General features: G+C 42.6%; 1 protein-coding gene across 1 annotated transcript in view; it reads right to left on the minus strand.

The window, feature by feature from the left end:
• Positions 1-16655, minus strand: part of LOC112232795 (voltage-dependent N-type calcium channel subunit alpha-1B-like) — a 102439-nt gene that overhangs the window by 47497 nt on the left and 38287 nt on the right. The window contains exons 6-13 of the mRNA XM_042321268.1: positions 16286-16375; positions 15467-15550; positions 14015-14233; positions 13678-13790; positions 13442-13554; positions 13187-13318; positions 3868-3940; positions 3631-3748 (exon numbers count right to left, since the gene is read on the minus strand). Coding sequence (XP_042177202.1) covers positions 3631-3748; positions 3868-3940; positions 13187-13318; positions 13442-13554; positions 13678-13790; positions 14015-14233; positions 15467-15550; positions 16286-16375 — 942 coding nt within the window. The remainder of the gene's footprint in view (positions 1-3630; positions 3749-3867; positions 3941-13186; positions 13319-13441; positions 13555-13677; positions 13791-14014; positions 14234-15466; positions 15551-16285; positions 16376-16655) is intronic.

Raw genomic sequence — 16655 nt, forward strand, 5'->3', positions numbered from 1 at the left:
AAAAGCTATCTATGAAAAGCTGAGACTCTCATGAACCTGCACATGTAACATGTTTTGTTTACAAGCTACACAAGAGTGGTTAGAAGGTAAGGGGTTCTTCTACATAGAAGATCATAAGACAGTAAATGGTGCTGGAGGGGATGGCTGCTGTTTTACGGGCTCCTAACCAATTGTGCTATTATGTGTGTTTTTTTCCCACATTGTTTGTAACTTTTATGGTACGTAATGTTTCTGCTTCCATCTCCTATGACCGAAAAGAGCTTCTGGATACCATAACAGCAATTACTCACCTCGATCTGAACAGAGATCATTTCTTTAATGAGTCTGACGCGAAGGATTTACTGCTGCTTCCGGACCAGGCCCCAATCCCCCTCATTCACATGAAGAGGAGACTGAGATACAGAGGCGCGGATCCGGGTGCCTTGTGAGAATTTGTTGGCGAGTGGGTAACCCATTTCTACCCTCCTTCCTATTGGCCAACATGCAACCACTTGAGAATAAACTGGATGAGCTCTGTTCGAGACTATCCTACTAACGGGACATTTAAAACGGTAATATTTTATGTTTCACTGAGTCGTGGCTGAACTACAACATAGATAAACAGTTGGCTGGATTTTCTGTGCATCGGCAAGACAGAACAGCTACCTCAAGTAAGACGAGAGGTGGTAGCCTGTGTTTATTTGTCAATAACAGCTGGCGCACAAGCTTTTGAGGTTTTGCTCCCCAGCGGTAGAGTATGTCATGATAAGCTATAGACCACACTATCTACCAAGAGAATTTTCATCTATTTTTTTTGTAGCTGTCTATTTACCACCACAAACCAATGCTGGCACTAAGACCACACTAAAATAACTGTATAATGCCATAAGCAAACAAGAAAATGTTTATTCAGAAGCGTCGCTCCTAGCGGCCAGGGACGGCGCTCCTAATGACAGGTACAAAGCTCTCCCTCGCAATTCATTAGACAAATTTGACTATAATTATATCCTCCCGATTCCTGCTTACAAGCAAAAACTAAAGCAGGAGTACCAGTGACTCACTCAATACGGAAGTGGTCAGATGACATGGATGCTAAGCTACAAGACTGTCTTGCGAGCACAGACTGGAATATGTTCCGGGATTCATCCAATGGCATTGAGGAGTACACCACATCAGTCCCCAGTTTCATTAATAAGTGCATCGATGACGTCATCCCCACAGTGACCGTACGTATATACCCTAACCAGAAGCCATGGATTACAGGCAACATCCACACTGACCTAAAGGCTAGAGCTGCCGCTTTCAAGGAGCGGACAATAATGCAGAAACTTATGAGAAATCCTGCTATGCCCTCAGACGAACTATCAAACAGTGAAAGCGTCCATACAGGACTTTGATTCCTACTACACCGGCTCAGATGCTCGTTGGATGTGGCAGGGCTTGCAAACTACTATGGATCACAAAGGGAAATTCAGTCATAAGCTGCTCAGTGACGCGAGCCTACCAGACGAGCTAAATGCCATCTATGCTCGCTTCGAGGCAAGCAACACTGAAGCATGCACGAGAACACCAGTCCTTTGAAAGGCAGGTCATGGCTCACAACAGCATCATCCCGGAAAACGTAGACCCATTACAATTCGCATACCGCACCAACAGATCCACAGATGATGCAATCTCAATTGTACTCCACACTGCCCTTTCCCACCTGGGCATGTACTCCACACTGCCCTTTCCCACCTGGACAAAAGGAACACCTATGTGAGAATGCTGTTCATTGACTACAGCTAAGTGTTCAACGCCACAGTGCCCTCGAAGCTCATCCCTAAGCTAAGGACCCTGGGACTAAACACCTCCCTCTGCAACTGGATTCTGGACTTCCTGATGGGCTGCCCCCAGGTGGTAAGGGTAGGCAACAACACATCTGCCACACTGATCCTCAACACAGGGGCCCCTCAGGGGTGCATGCCTAGTCCCCTCCTGTAATCCCTGTTCACCAATGACTGCGAGGCCAAGCACGACTCCAACACCATCAGTAAGTTTGCCAATTACACAACAGTGGTAGGCCTGATCACCCACAATGATGAGACAGCCTATAGAGAGGAGGTCAGAGTCCTGGCAGTGTGGTGCCAAAAAGTGCTACAGCTGCACCATTGAGAGCATTCTGACTGGTTGCATCACTGCTTGGTATGGCAACAGCTCTGTATCCCAATGTGGGGCCAAGCCTTCTGCCATCTAGGACCTCTATACCAGGCGGTGTCAGTGGAAGGCCCTACAAGTTGTCATAGACTGTTTTCTTTGCTATGGCACGGCAAGCGGTACTGGAGTGCCGAGTCGAGGTCCAAATGCTCCTTAAAGCTTCTACCCCCAAGCCATAAGTCTGCTGAACAATTAATAAAATGGCTACCCCTACCTGGACTATTTGATTTGACCCCCTTTTTTTACGCTGCTGCTACTCTGTTTATTATCTATGCACAGTCACTTTACCCCTACCTACATGTACATATTACCTCAATTACCTTGACTAACCTGTACCCTCGCACATTGACTTGGTACCCCCTGTATTTAGCCTCGTTATTATTATTTTATTGTGTTATTTCTTTGTTTGTTAGTATTTAGTAAATTTAGTAAATTGCATTTCACGGTAAGGTATCGGTTTGGAAATGAGGCTGCAGCCAATATGCATATCACCTACACTTTGACATGTAGGCTTTTTATTTATGTACATGAAAAATAGATTTTAATATTATTCCAATGTTATCCTCTCTGATCGGAGGAATTGTTTGACATTGTGATTTTAGTTTGATTTTTTAATACTTTTCTTTTCGGACAATTGAAATCTATATTGTTGTCCAAGACAAGAGGACAAGTGTTAATGTCAAGCCCTGCTATACAGTATACACTGAGTAGACAAAATATTAAGAACACCTGATCTTCCCATGAGATAGACTGACCAGGTGAATCCAGCTGAAAGCTATGGTTCCCTTATTGATGTCACTTGTTAAATCCACTTCAATCAGTGTAGATGAAGGGAAGGAAACAGGTTAAAGAATCATTTGATTGCGTATGTGTGCCATTCAGAGGGTGAATGGGTAAGACAAAAGATTCAAGTGTTTTTGGACAAGGTATGGTAGTAGGTGCCAGGCGCACAGGTTTGTGTGAAAAACTACAACAGTGATGGGTTTTTCACACTCAAGTTTCCCATGTGTATCAAGAATGGTCCACCAAAGGACATTCAGCCAACTTGACACAACTGTGGGAAGCACAGGAGTCAACATGGGTCAGCATCCCTGTGCAATGCTTTCGACTGCTTGTAGAACCCATGCCCTGACGAATTGAGGCTGTTTTGAGGGCAAAATGGGTGGTGTTCCTAATGTTTGGTATACTCAGTGTATATTTAAATTCTTATAGTGTACAAATCTGTGCCAAATCATGTTACTATCACAGGCCTCGTGATGCTTATAGAGAAGTTATCATTCGTTACTCATTGTGTACTTATTCCTCGTGCTACTATCTTTTTTTCTCTCTGCATTGTTGGGAATGGCCCATTAGTAAACAATACACTGTTCGTCTACACCTGTTGTTTACGAAGCATGTGAAAAATACTATTTTATTTCATTTAATCAATGCAGGTCGATCATCTAGAGAGGATACAGTTTCCAAACAGGGTGAGAACGATGAAGTAGATAGAGGAGAACATTCCCCACCGAACGCCCCCCTGGGACTCTATCCCATGATACATCACCGCATTCCAGTCCTCTCCTGTCAGAATCTAGGAGACACAAACATATTGTCACGGATTTAGCTAATGGTATTACGGTAATTACAATATAAAGTGATTTTCAAAAGGCAAACAAAGCACAACTTCATTGAGCATTTTGTAAACATCACCTGGAAAACTGTGAGAATGGCTGCTGGAAAGGTGTCGAAGTTTGTTGTTGGTGTCTCCTCTTCAAAATTAAACCTGCAGTCGGAAACACAGATTAGAGAGGTTGCTAACTTTGAGCTATTCCTGGCTATCATACAGGTTCACACTATATTTTAAAATCCCTCATCACTTTTGTGACCATTGATAAATGTAGAAGAATCACACTTAGTAATAATATATTATTGCGTTGCTCCAGCAACAATATTTATAGTACATCTTGCTACTGTCAGAGCCCTAACAGCTTGGTTGGCTAACGTAAACCTCTCCGTCAAGGCTGATCTCACAGCAGAACACATTCCTAGCTAATGGGGAGTTGAAGATACATTTATGCTAATCTTGATATTCTGTATTGCTATGTGAGAATCTACAGGGACCTCATTACACTTTCCAACAATGAGAGTGATGTAGAAAGCAAACTAAATGTGTCTTCTCTCTGCCTGCTAAAATCCTTGGTGCATATACAGACATTCATTAGTACATATCTCATTAGTTTCCCAACTAGAGAAAAGACAATGCAGGTCAGCATAAAACCCTGTTTAAACCACCCTACTGTAAGGTAAAAATATGTGCAACTGTACAAGTGAATCATGATAAAATACCAAATATAATAGATAAATACAATAGAACACAATAGATAAAACAAGTGACTTCGGGTATAAGTGTGCATCTAATACTGTATGCATCTCACTATGCATCTCACTTTGCATCTCACTAAATGTGTTTCTTTTCTTTTCACGGGAACAGGCATGATGTTAAATATACACTGAATGTACAAAACATGATTTATCCTTCATTATATTTCTCAAACACGACTGGCATTTAGCCTGTATTTACAGTGCATTCGGAAAGTATTCTGATCCCTTGACTTTTTCCACATATTATTATGTTACAGCCTTATTCTAAAATGGATGAACTGTTTTTTCCCCTCATCAATCTACAGCCATAATGACAAAGCAAAAACTTTTTTTTTTGAAATGTGAAATGCTAATTTATCAAATAAAAAAATTAAAACCTTTACTCAGTACTTTATTGAAGCATCTTTGGCAGCGATTACAGCCTTAAGTCTTCTTGTGTATGACGCTACAAGCTTGGCACACCTGTATTTGGGGAGTTTCTCCCATTCTTCCCTGCAGATCCTCTCAAGCTCTGTCAGGTTGTATGGGGAGCGTCACTGCACAGCTATTTTCAGGTCTCTACAGAGATGTTCGATCGGGTTCAAGTCCAGGCACTGGCTGTGCCACTCAAGGACATTCAGAGACTTGTCCTGAAGCCACTCCTGTGTTGTCTTGGCTGTGTGCTTAGGGTCGTTGTCCTGTTTCGAAGGTGAACCTTCACCCCAAGTCTGAGGTCGAGAGCACTCTGGAGCAGGCTTTCATCAAGGATCTCTCTGTAATTTGCTCCGTTCATCTTTCCCTCAATCCTGACTAGTCTCCCAGTCTCTGACGCTGAAAAACATCCCCACAGCATGATGCTGCCACCATCATGCTTCACCGTAGGGATGGTGCCAGGTTTCCTCCAGACGTGACACTTGGCATTCAGGCCAAAGTTCAATCTTGGTTTCATCAGACCAGAAAACTTTTTTTCATGGTCTGAGAGTCTTTAGGTTCCTTTTGGCAAACTCCAAGAGGGCTGTCATGTACCTTTTACTGAGGAGTGGCTTCCATCTGGCCACTCTACCATAAAGTCCTGATTGGTGGAGTTCTGCAGAGGTGGTTGTCCTTCTGGAAGGTTATCCCATCTCCACAGAGGAACTCTGGAGCTCTGTCAGAGTGACCATCGGGTTCTTGGTAACCTTCCTGACCAAGGCCCTTCTCCCCCGATTGCTCAGTTTCGCCTGGCAGCCAGCTCTTGGAAGGGTCTTGGTGGTTCAAAACTTCTTCCATTTAAGAATTATGGAGGCCACTGTGTTCTTGGGGACATTCAATGCTGCAGATTCTTTTGGTACCCTTCCCCAGATCTGTACCTCGACACAATCCTGTCTCTGAGCTCTACAGACAATTCCTTCAACCACATTAATTGGTTTTTGCTCTGACATGCATTGTCAACGGTGGGACCATATATAGACAGGTGTGTGCCTTTCCAAATCATGTCCAATCAATACAATTTACCACAGGTGGACTCCAATCAAGTTGTAGAAACATCTCAAGGATGATTAATGGAAACATGGTGCACCTGAGCTCAATTTCGAGTCTCATAGCAAAGGGTCTGAATCAAATCAAATGTTATTTGGTGTAGACCTTACAGTGAAATGCTTACTTACAAGCCCTTAACCAACAATGCTGTTAAGAAAAAAAGTGTTAAAGTAGTTACTCAAATAAACAGAATGAATGTTTTTTAATTTAAATAAATATATAATAATAAATACTTACGTAAATAAGGTATTTCTGTTTTATATTTATAATACATTTGCAAAAATGTCTAAAAATCACTTTTGCTTTATTATGAGAGATTGTGTGTAGATTGTGTGTAGATTGTGTGTAGATTGTGTGTAGATTGTGTGTAGATTGATGAGGAACATTTTTAATTTCATCAATTTTAGAATAAGGCTGTAGCTTAACAAAATGTGGAAAAAGTAAAGTGGTCTGAATACTTTCTGAATGCACTGCATATAATTAAAAGTCTCATTAAAGCGTTCAGGCGCCTCCCTCATATCAGCATCAGTTTGGACACAAGGCAGTAGTCAATATGCATATCATCTACACTGACATGTAGGCTTTTTTATTCATGTACATGAAAAATAGATTTGAATATTATTCCAATGTCGGCATCTCTGATTCAATTCTAATCGAAGTAATTGTTTGATATTGAGATTTTTCTGTCATTTTTATTACCTGTCCATTTGGACAACTTAAATGTAAAAATGTTTTACTTTCCAGGACAAGAGAACAAGCATTAATGTCAAGCCCTGCTATAGAGTATAGACTAAGTATACAAAACCTTACACCTGCTCTTTCCATGACATAGACTGATCAGGTGAATCCAGGTGAAAACTATGATTCCTTATTGATGTCACTTGTTAAATCCACTTCAATCAATGTACATGAATGGGAGGAGACAAGTTAAAGAAGGATTTTTAAGCCTTGTGACAATTGAGACTTGGATTTTGTATGTGTGCCATTTAGAGGGTGAAGGGGCAAGACAAAATATTTAAGCGCCTTTGAAAGGGGTATGGTAGTAGGTTTTTCACGCTCAACAGTTTCCTGAGTGTATCAGGAATGTTCCACCAACCAAAGGACATCCAGCCAACTTAACACAACTGTGGGAAGCATTGGAGCCAGCATCCCTGTGGAATGCTTCGACTGCTTGTAGGGTCCATGCCCTGACAAATTGACATTCTTCTGAGGGCAAAAGGGGGTGCAACTCAATATTAATAAGGCATTCCTAATGTTTTGTATGCTCAGTGTAGATGATATTCAAGAGTGCATAATGCATAATGATTCATGCACCTGGATGGAGTACCTCAGCTCAAGTCGATTTGTCTAGCATATACAGTACCAGTCAAAAGTTTGGCCACACCTACTCATTCCAGGGTTATTCTTTATTTTTACTATTTTCTACATTGTAGAATAATACTGAAGACATCAAAAATATGAAATAACACATATGGAATCATGTAGTAACCAAAAAAGTGTTTTATTTTTAATTTTTTATAATACAAAAAATAAATAAATATGGGATTCTTCAAAGTAGCCACCCTTTGCCTTGATGACAGCTTTGCACACTCTTGGCATTCTCTCAGTCAGCTTCATGAGGAAGTCACCTGGAATTAGTTGTGTTGTGACAAGGTATTCTAGGTGACTTCCTCATGAAGCTGGTTGAGAGAATGCCAAGAGTGTGCAAAGCTGTCATCAAGACAAAAGGTGGCTACTTTAAATAAAATATATTTAGATTTTTTCAACACTTTTTTGGTTACTACATGATTCCATGTGTTATTTCACAAATTTGATTATTATTATTCTACAATGTAGCTAAATAGTAAAAATAAAGAAAACCCCTTGAATGAGTAGGTGTGTCCAAACTTTTGAATGGTACTGTATTTCCTGAACAGCTTTGAGGGGTCAGGCTTTGGCTGGATCTGGCTGTGTGAAGCAGCTTCACAACAACTAGTCCTTAGTATATTTCTGATTGAACACTGCACTGCACTGGAAGAGCCTGAACAACACAGACTGAACACTGCACTGGAAGGTCCTGGACAACACAAATGGAACACTGCACTGGAAGGCCCTGTACACCTTATACTGACTGAACACTGTACTGAAAGAGCCTGAACACCACAGACTGACTGACAATGCACTGGAACAGCCTGAACAACAAAGACAGAACACTGCACTGGATGGGCCTGAACAACACCCATCCTGATTGAACACCTCACTAAAAGGGCCTGAAAACACACACACTGACTGAACACTGCACTGGAAGAGCGTGAACAACACACAGGCTGATTGAACACTGCACTGAAAGAGAATGAACAGCAGATTGACTGAACACTGCACTGAAAGAGCCTGGAAACACAAACTGAACACTGCACTGAAAGAGCCTAAACACCACACAGCCTGATTTAACCTGTTGAGTGTAGGGGGCAGTATTTTGATGTTTGGATAAAAAACGTACCCAAATTAAACTGCCTATTTCTCAGGCCCAGAAGCTAGAATATGGATAAAATTGTCAGATTAGGATAGAAAACACTCTAAAGTCTTCAGAACTGTCCAAATATTGTCTGTGAGTATAACAGAACTGATATTGCAGGCAAAAACCTGAGGAAAATCCAACTAGGAAGTGCCGCTTATTTTGAAAGCTCCCTGTTCCATTGCATGCCTTCCCTCCATTTAAAGGGATATCAACCAGATTCCTTTCCCTATGGCTTCCACAAGGGGTGAACAGTCTTTAGACATAGTTTCAGCCTTTTATTTCTGAAAAATTAGCGAGAACGATCACATCGCGTCAGTGGATGGCTGGGTGCCAGCAGAGTTTTGCATGCGCAACAGCTTGGAGCAGACATTTTCTCTCTCTCTCCTATTGAAAAAGCTATGGTCTGGTTGAAATAGTATTGATCATTTATTGTAAAAACAACCTGAGGATTGATTATAAAAAAACGTTTGACATGTTCCTACGAACTTTACGGATACTATTTAGAATTTTTGTCTGCCCCGTCGTGACCGCTCGAGCCTGTGGATTACTGAACATAACGCGCCAACCAAATGGAGGTATTTTGGATATAAAAATAATCTTTATGGAACAAAAGGAACATTTATTGTGTAACTGGGAGTCTCGTGTGTGCAAACATCCGAAGATCATCAAAGGTAAGCGATTCCTTTTATTGCTTTTCTGACTTTCGTGACCAATCTACTTTGCTGTTAGCTGTTTGTAATGCTTTGTCTGCTGAGAGAGATGTCCTTACCTAAACGCTTGGTTTGCTTTAGCTGTAAAGCTTTTTTAAAATCTGACACACCAGCTGGATTAACAACAAGCTAAGCTGTGTTTTGCTATATTGCACTGGTGATTTCATGAAAATTAAATATTTTTAGTAATTTAATTCGAATTTGGCGCTCTGCAATTCAGCGGATGTGGACGAAAATGATCCCGCTAACGGGATGGGTGCGCCAAGAAGTTTTTAACACTGCACTAGAAGGGCTTGAACAACACATATGCTTTAACAAAGTTAACCATTTTCACCGTAGTGTCCAAAACATCTTTCAAGCCATCAGGCATTCCTTTGGCAACAAGAGCCTCTCGATGGATGCTGCAGTGTACCCAAGTGGCGTCGGGAGCAACTACTTGCATGCGCGTTACCACTCCACTATGTCTCCCTGTCACTACTTTTGCGCAATCAGTACAGACACCAACACATCTTGACCACCAAAGTCCATTTGATGTCACAAAGCTGTCCAGTGCTTTCAAAATATCCTCTCCTGTTGTCCTGGTTTCCAGAAGAGGATGTCTTCCTTAATTGACCCCCCATAAACGTAACGGACATATACCAGGAGCTGTGCCAGGCCCGCCAGGTCTGTTGACTCATCCAGCTGTAACGCATAGCATTAACTGGCTTGTATGCGAAGCAGTAATTGTTTCAAAACATCTCCTGCCATGTCACTGAAACAGTGTTGTTTGATTGAGCCGTTGTCTGTATAGGTTTTTGGGCCTTTTCCCCCAGCATTGTCACAGCCATATCCGCGACAGCAGGAAGAATTAAGTCGTCCACAATAGTATGGGGCTTGCCTGTCCTAGCCATTCGGTATCTCACCATATAAGACTCTTCCAGCCCCTTCTTATTAAAGGTATCTGTTGCTTTTATACATGTCTTACCACTTAAAAGTTGTCTTAATTCTCGCTCAAAAAACTCCTGTTGTATTTTTCAAATTGGCATGTTTTGTTTCTAAATGTCTGCACAAGAGTGAAGGTTTCATCGAGTTGTGAGATAGTACTTTTGCACATATAACACACTGTGGCTGAGGAAAGGCACTACTCCCAATATAAGTGAACTTCAAATCAATGTATTTCAAATCAAATCAAAATGTATTAGTCATTTGCGTCGAATACAACAGGTGTAGACCTTACAGTGAAATGCTTACTTACAAGCCCCTAACCAACAATGCTGTTTAAAAAAATACAGATAAGAATAAGAGATAAAAGTAACAGGTAATTAAAGAGCAGTAGTGAAATAACAATAGCAAGACTATATACAGGAGGGTACCGATACAGAGTTAATGTGAGGGGGCACTGGTTATTTGAGGTAGTATGTACATGTAGGTAGAGTGAAAGTGACTATGCATAGATGACAACAGAGACTAGCAGTGGTGTAAAGAGGGGGTGGGGGGAGCACTGCAAATAGTCTGGGTAGCCATTTGACTAGATGTTCAGGAGTCTTTTGGCTTGAGGGTAGAAGCTGTTTAGAAACCTCTTGGACCTAGACTTGGATCTCTGTTGCCGCTTGCCATGCCGGTAGCAAAGGGAACAGTCAATGACTAGGGTGACTGAAGTCTTTGGCCATTTTTAAGGCCTTCCTCTAACACCGCCTGGTATAGAGGTCCTGTATGGAAGGAAGGTAGACCCCAGTGATGTACTGATCTGTTCGCGCTACCATCTGTAGTGCCTTGTGGTCGGAGGCCAAGCAGTTGCCACACCAGGCAGTGATGCAACCATGCTCTCAATGGTGCAGCTGTAGATCATTTTGAGGATCTGAGGACCCATGCTAAATCTTTTCCATCTCCTGAGGGGGAATAGGTTTTGTCATGCCCTCTTCACGACTGTCTTGATGTGCTTGGACCATGTTAGTTTGTTGGTGATATGGACACCAAGGAACTTGAAGCTCTCAACTTGCTCCACTGCAGCCCCGTCGATGAGCACGGGGGCGTGCTCTGTCATCTTTTTCCTGTAGTCTACAATCATCTCCTTTGTCTTGATCATGTTGAGGGAGAGGTTGTTGTCCTGGCATGACACGGCCAGGTCTCTGACCTCCTCTGACCTCTAGGCTGTCTCGTCGTTGTCTGTGATCAGGCCTACCACTGTTGTGTCATCTGCAAATTTAATGATGGTGTTGGAGTCATGTAGTAATGAGTGAACAGGGAGTACAGGAGGGGACTGAGTACGCACCCGAGGGGCTCCAGTGTTGAGGATCAGCGTGGCGGATGTGTTGTTACCTACCCTTACCATCTGGGGGCGGCCCATCAGGAAGTCCAGGATCCAGTTGCAGAGGGAGGTGTTTAGTCCCAGGGTCCTTAGCTTATTGATGAGCTTTGAGGGCACTATGGTGTTGAACGCTTAGCTGTAGTCAATGAACAGCATTCTCACATAGGTGTTCCTTTTGTCCAGGTGGGAAAGGGCACTGTGGAGTGCAAAAGAGACTGCATCATCTGTGGATCTGTTGGGGCGGTATGCAAATTGGGGTGGGTCTAGGGTTTCTGTGATGATGGTGTTGATGTGAGCCATGACCAGTCTTTCAAGGCACTTCATGACTACAGAATTGAGTGCTATGGGTCGGTAGTCGTTTAGGCAGGTTAACTTTTAATGTTCTCGGGCACAGGGACTATGGTTGTCTGCTTGAAACATGTTGGTATTACAGACTCGGACATTGATAATGTCAGTGAAGACACTTGCCAGTTGGTCAGCGCATGCTTACATTACACGTCCTGGTAATCCGTGAAAGTTGATCTGTTTAAAGGTCTTACTCACATCGGCTGCGGAGAGCGTGATCACACACTCTTCCAGAACAGCTGGTACTCTCATGCATGTTTCAGTTGTGTTTGCCTCGAAGCGAGCAGAGAAGTCGTTTAGCACGTCTGGTAGGCTTGTGTTACTGGGCAGCTCTCTGCTGTGCTTCCCCTTGTTGTCCGTAATGGTTTGCAAGCCCTGCCACATCCGACGAGCATCAGAGCCGGTGTTGTATGATTCGATCTTAGTCCTGTATTGACACTGCCTGTTTGATGCTTCGTCGGAGGACATAGCGGGATTTCTTATAAGCTTCTTATAAGCTTCCGAGTCCCGCTCCTTGAAAGCAGCAGCTCTAGCCTTTAGCACAGTGCGTATGCTGCCTGTATTCCATGGCTTCTGGTTGGAGTATGTACGTACGGTCACTGTGGGGACGACGTCATCGATACACTTATTGATGAAGCCAATGACTGATGTGGTGTACACCTCAATGCCATCGGAGTATGGATGCGGGCCTTACTTTTTAGAATAATTGATCAATTTTGAGCAAACAGAATGAGCAGCAGCTACGTTTGGCTACATACGGACCATTAGTGAAATTCCCGCGAGAGAGTAACAATTAATGTGATTGGATGTTAATTATTTGACTAGCCTACCTGTATTTGACATTGTGATGTTATTTCGCTGAACACTAGATGGTTTAATGTTTTTTTTGGCAATGAAACGAGGCTACTCATTTTATGTGAATCACATTTTTATTTGGCGTACCCTCGACAGCACTGCGCATACCTCTGGGGGTACCCCAGTTTGAGAATACTAGTTTGGGAATACCTGTACTAGAGCAACAATGTAATGTAGTGAAAACAACTTGCATCTATATTACATTACAAGCTAAATGGTAATGCTAACAATAATACAACTTGCTAATAATACAACTGGCTAATGGGTATTACAGTACAGTGCGTGTTCTGGACAGGACCTTTTTACCATCGATGACCACTTTGGAAACAAGCGTTTTAAGTAACACTTTTAAGTGATATCCTCTGGGTCCGTATTGTACATTTTGTTGTATATGTCTGTTACCCAAATCAATTAAGTTAAATTCAATACTATGAGAGGCACTGGAGGTTGACTCACATTCCCCCAAAGAGCTGCATGCCTAGTAGGGCGAACACCACGATGAAGAGGAAGAGGAGGAAGAGCAGGCTGATAATGGACTTCATGGAGTTGAGTAAAGAGACCACCAGGTTCCTCAGAGAGTTCCAGTACCTTCAGGGACACAGGAGAAGGACGAAGAGGGGGAATAAAGAGAGGATAGCACTACATGTATAAGATTGTGTCATGTAAAGTTATCATGTCATGTTTTGGATGACAGCGTAACAGATCACTCACTTAGTGACTTTGAAAATCCTGAGCAGACGGAGAGCTCGCAGGACGCTGATGCCGTATGAAGCCCCAGGTTTCACAACTGCCCAGATCACCTCAAAAATACTGCCTATAATCACCTGGAAGGAGAGTACATTGAATTACTTAAAATGTGCTTCTCCTTAATGCAATGCAGTGTAATGTAATTCTCTACAATACAGTTTTCAGCAGTGCCGGTTTTATTGAATTTTATTCTCACTCACTCCAAAATCAAAACAATTGAAAGAGGAATGGAAGTAGTTCCTAGGTCCTAGTCCATACATTTTCATGGACATCTCAGTCAGAAACAAGCCCAGGAATACAAACTCTGCCAAATCTGCCGGGGAGAGGTAAAACACACAGATAAATTCACTGAGTCAAATATGTCTTCACCCTGATGTCTGAAGTGAAGGCACTGATTAAATATGACTAATACACTATAGATTGCATTGTACAAACAGCAAATACATAGAATGACAGGTATGGTTGGTGTTGGTGGGGAAATCAATGGTAATGTACAGTATTCCCTCCCATGCAGGGGGGTCATTGGGCAGGACTTACACAGCGCATAGGTGAGCCACTCAGGCTGGTCATAATGAACAATGGCCACACACAGTGTGTTGAGGCCCACCAGACACAGGACTGTCCAGTAGAAGCTCTGGGCCTTGACCAGGCGTCTGATGGTGAAGCGGAGCCGCTTCTCTTTCCTCCGGAAGTAGGAAGCACTGTCGTTCTTGCTGCTCTTCAGGCTGGCCCGGGTGAATGGAGAACCTGGGGGAGTAGCCCGAGTGAACGCAGACCCTGGGGGAGCAGCCCGTATGAACGGAGACCCTGGGGGAGCAGTGGGGGGAACAGCACACACACACTGGACATAAAGCAACACAATCATCAATACTGTATTTCTCATTAAAATCATTTTAATTTCATTTCACTTGGTGGGGACAGCCTACAAACATTGTTAGACACAATGAGAGGAAAAATAACAACATTACAGCTAATAAACCCCAGCTCTGTACTGTGGCTAAAACAAACCACAGCATAGAATGCCAAATACAGCAACTTCTATGTAAATTAGAGGTCATTTATAATATGACCAATTGCAGATTGTTCTTTACATTTCTCTTTAATAATGATGCATCATATTGTTCAGATGGACAGTATCCTTCTCAGTGTCCTCCTGGCTAGTTCATGGCATCCACAAAGAACTCTGTGCACTGCCCTCCTCCTTTCTCCTACATCTCCCAGCTCCTGTGCCATAATAAACCCTCTGTAACTTAAATTAGTGGGGCTGGACCAAAAAAATAAAGGTGAAAAATGGTTTCATTAGCATCTTGTTAGTGGCCCAGCAGAAGAGGGAGAATCATAATTTCCTGGGCTATTTTCTTCTCCAAATCTTACTCTGTGTGAAGCATCATAAACTAAGTACCAAGTCAGGTTGCCCTTTTCCTTTCTCTCTTTTCACTCTCTCCCTCTCCTTCTCTGTGTCATTTCTCTTTTTATGGGATTCTAATACTGAGCCAAAACACACAATTTCCCTTTAATTACTGTGCAGTGATGCAGATCAAATTAAGGATTATTAATAATCACTTATGCAGCAGGACTGAGGAGTTCAAACACATAGTAGTTAGCAACCAACCGCCAAGAAGGAGAGAACAGTTGGAGATGACTTTATTATTTTTTAATAAGAGTCTATTGCAATGCTTCTGTCATTAGTCTTTCTTAAAGGTCACTTGTCTAACAGAATAGACAAAACCAGGAGTCGTTATGTCCCATATTGTAGGCAATTGGCCCAATACCGCTGAAAAGACAAACTACTAAAAATACAAAATGATTTAATATGCAACATTATTCAATCGAAGGACAGTTTGAAAAAATATTGTTCCAGACTTGCAGTTGAGACTGACATTAGAGACACAAGACAGCCAGTACATAGGTAGATCAGTATACAGCAGTGAGCAGTGTGAAAGCTAACAGGTTGGTTGAGAGGTCAGAGGTCACGGGCATTGGCCTTACCAACAGATGAGATGTCAGTGAAGTGGTCTTCGCCCTCCTCAGCGTTGATCAGGTCATTCTTGCTCTTCTTGGCTCTTTTTAACACTGAACACACATTAGAACAATACTGTAGGGTTAGCAGTACTGATGGGTATGACATCGTCTCTCAGGGAATTAAAACCCTTAGCCTACAATTTCCACACCCCCGCAGAATTCTATTTAACATAATACAAAGATTCCCATCAAAATCCATCTGTTTAAGCTAGAGATATCTGTCTTTTGCATGGGCTGCTTAGGCAGGGCTTAGACTCTAGAGGGTTATTAATACAGTACTTCCATCAGGTAACTCACTTACATTCAAAAAAGCAGCCCACAACTTGAACCCTTCACATTTATGACAGCTTGTGAAACAGCATCTCATGAGAGGCCTCTTAGGTCTGGTTGGCGCAATAGACCATTCAAACTTGACTGGCAACACAGCCCCCTCACACACACTCTCCCAGGCAGGCTCTCTCTGAACTGTAGCACTGTGCACCTCTCTCCTGTTTTAATCGAATTTACATGTTGCCCCAACACCCATAATTACTGTGGGTTCACACTCGGGCTGTGATTCATTCTGTGCTGGGCTAACAAGCAGCAGCACAATATCTAAATCAGAGAGGGTGGGTGGCATCAGCCCAAAGCCTGACATAGCCACAGCCAGAGAGGAGCCTGGGAAGACAGTCCTGGGCAGACACAGGGAGACAACACAGACAAATCTCATCCCCAAGGTCCTGAGTTTTCCCTGATCAGATCAGGCGGTCTGAGCAGCCTAACTCAGGGCCCGAGTATACCCTTCACCTGGGTTGTTGTGTTTCCTCTTGTACCACGCTCCATCCAGAGGAGACATCTCTTCAGCATGCTTGTCCTCCTCTGCCAGCATCACCTCCTCTGAAACAAATACATAGCCACACACCATAACATGAACACACACACACGCGGGCACGCACACACAGATTTCCAAACCATCAGCAGAGTTAATATTACATATCATAAAACCCTAGGACTAATGCTATGTCAGCATAATGTAATATACTGTATATTTCTAGGTCATATAGCTAGATATAAGAAAATGTGCGGTAGATTACTGCATATAGTATCAACTCCCATTTGCCTGTAACTAACCCTTGAGCAAAATCTGAAGCAGTATTTAAGTAAACTTAAGTATTAG

Source organism: Oncorhynchus tshawytscha, linkage group LG04 (assembly GCF_018296145.1).
Source record: "Oncorhynchus tshawytscha isolate Ot180627B linkage group LG04, Otsh_v2.0, whole genome shotgun sequence".
Taxonomy (NCBI): domain Eukaryota; kingdom Metazoa; phylum Chordata; class Actinopteri; order Salmoniformes; family Salmonidae; genus Oncorhynchus; species Oncorhynchus tshawytscha.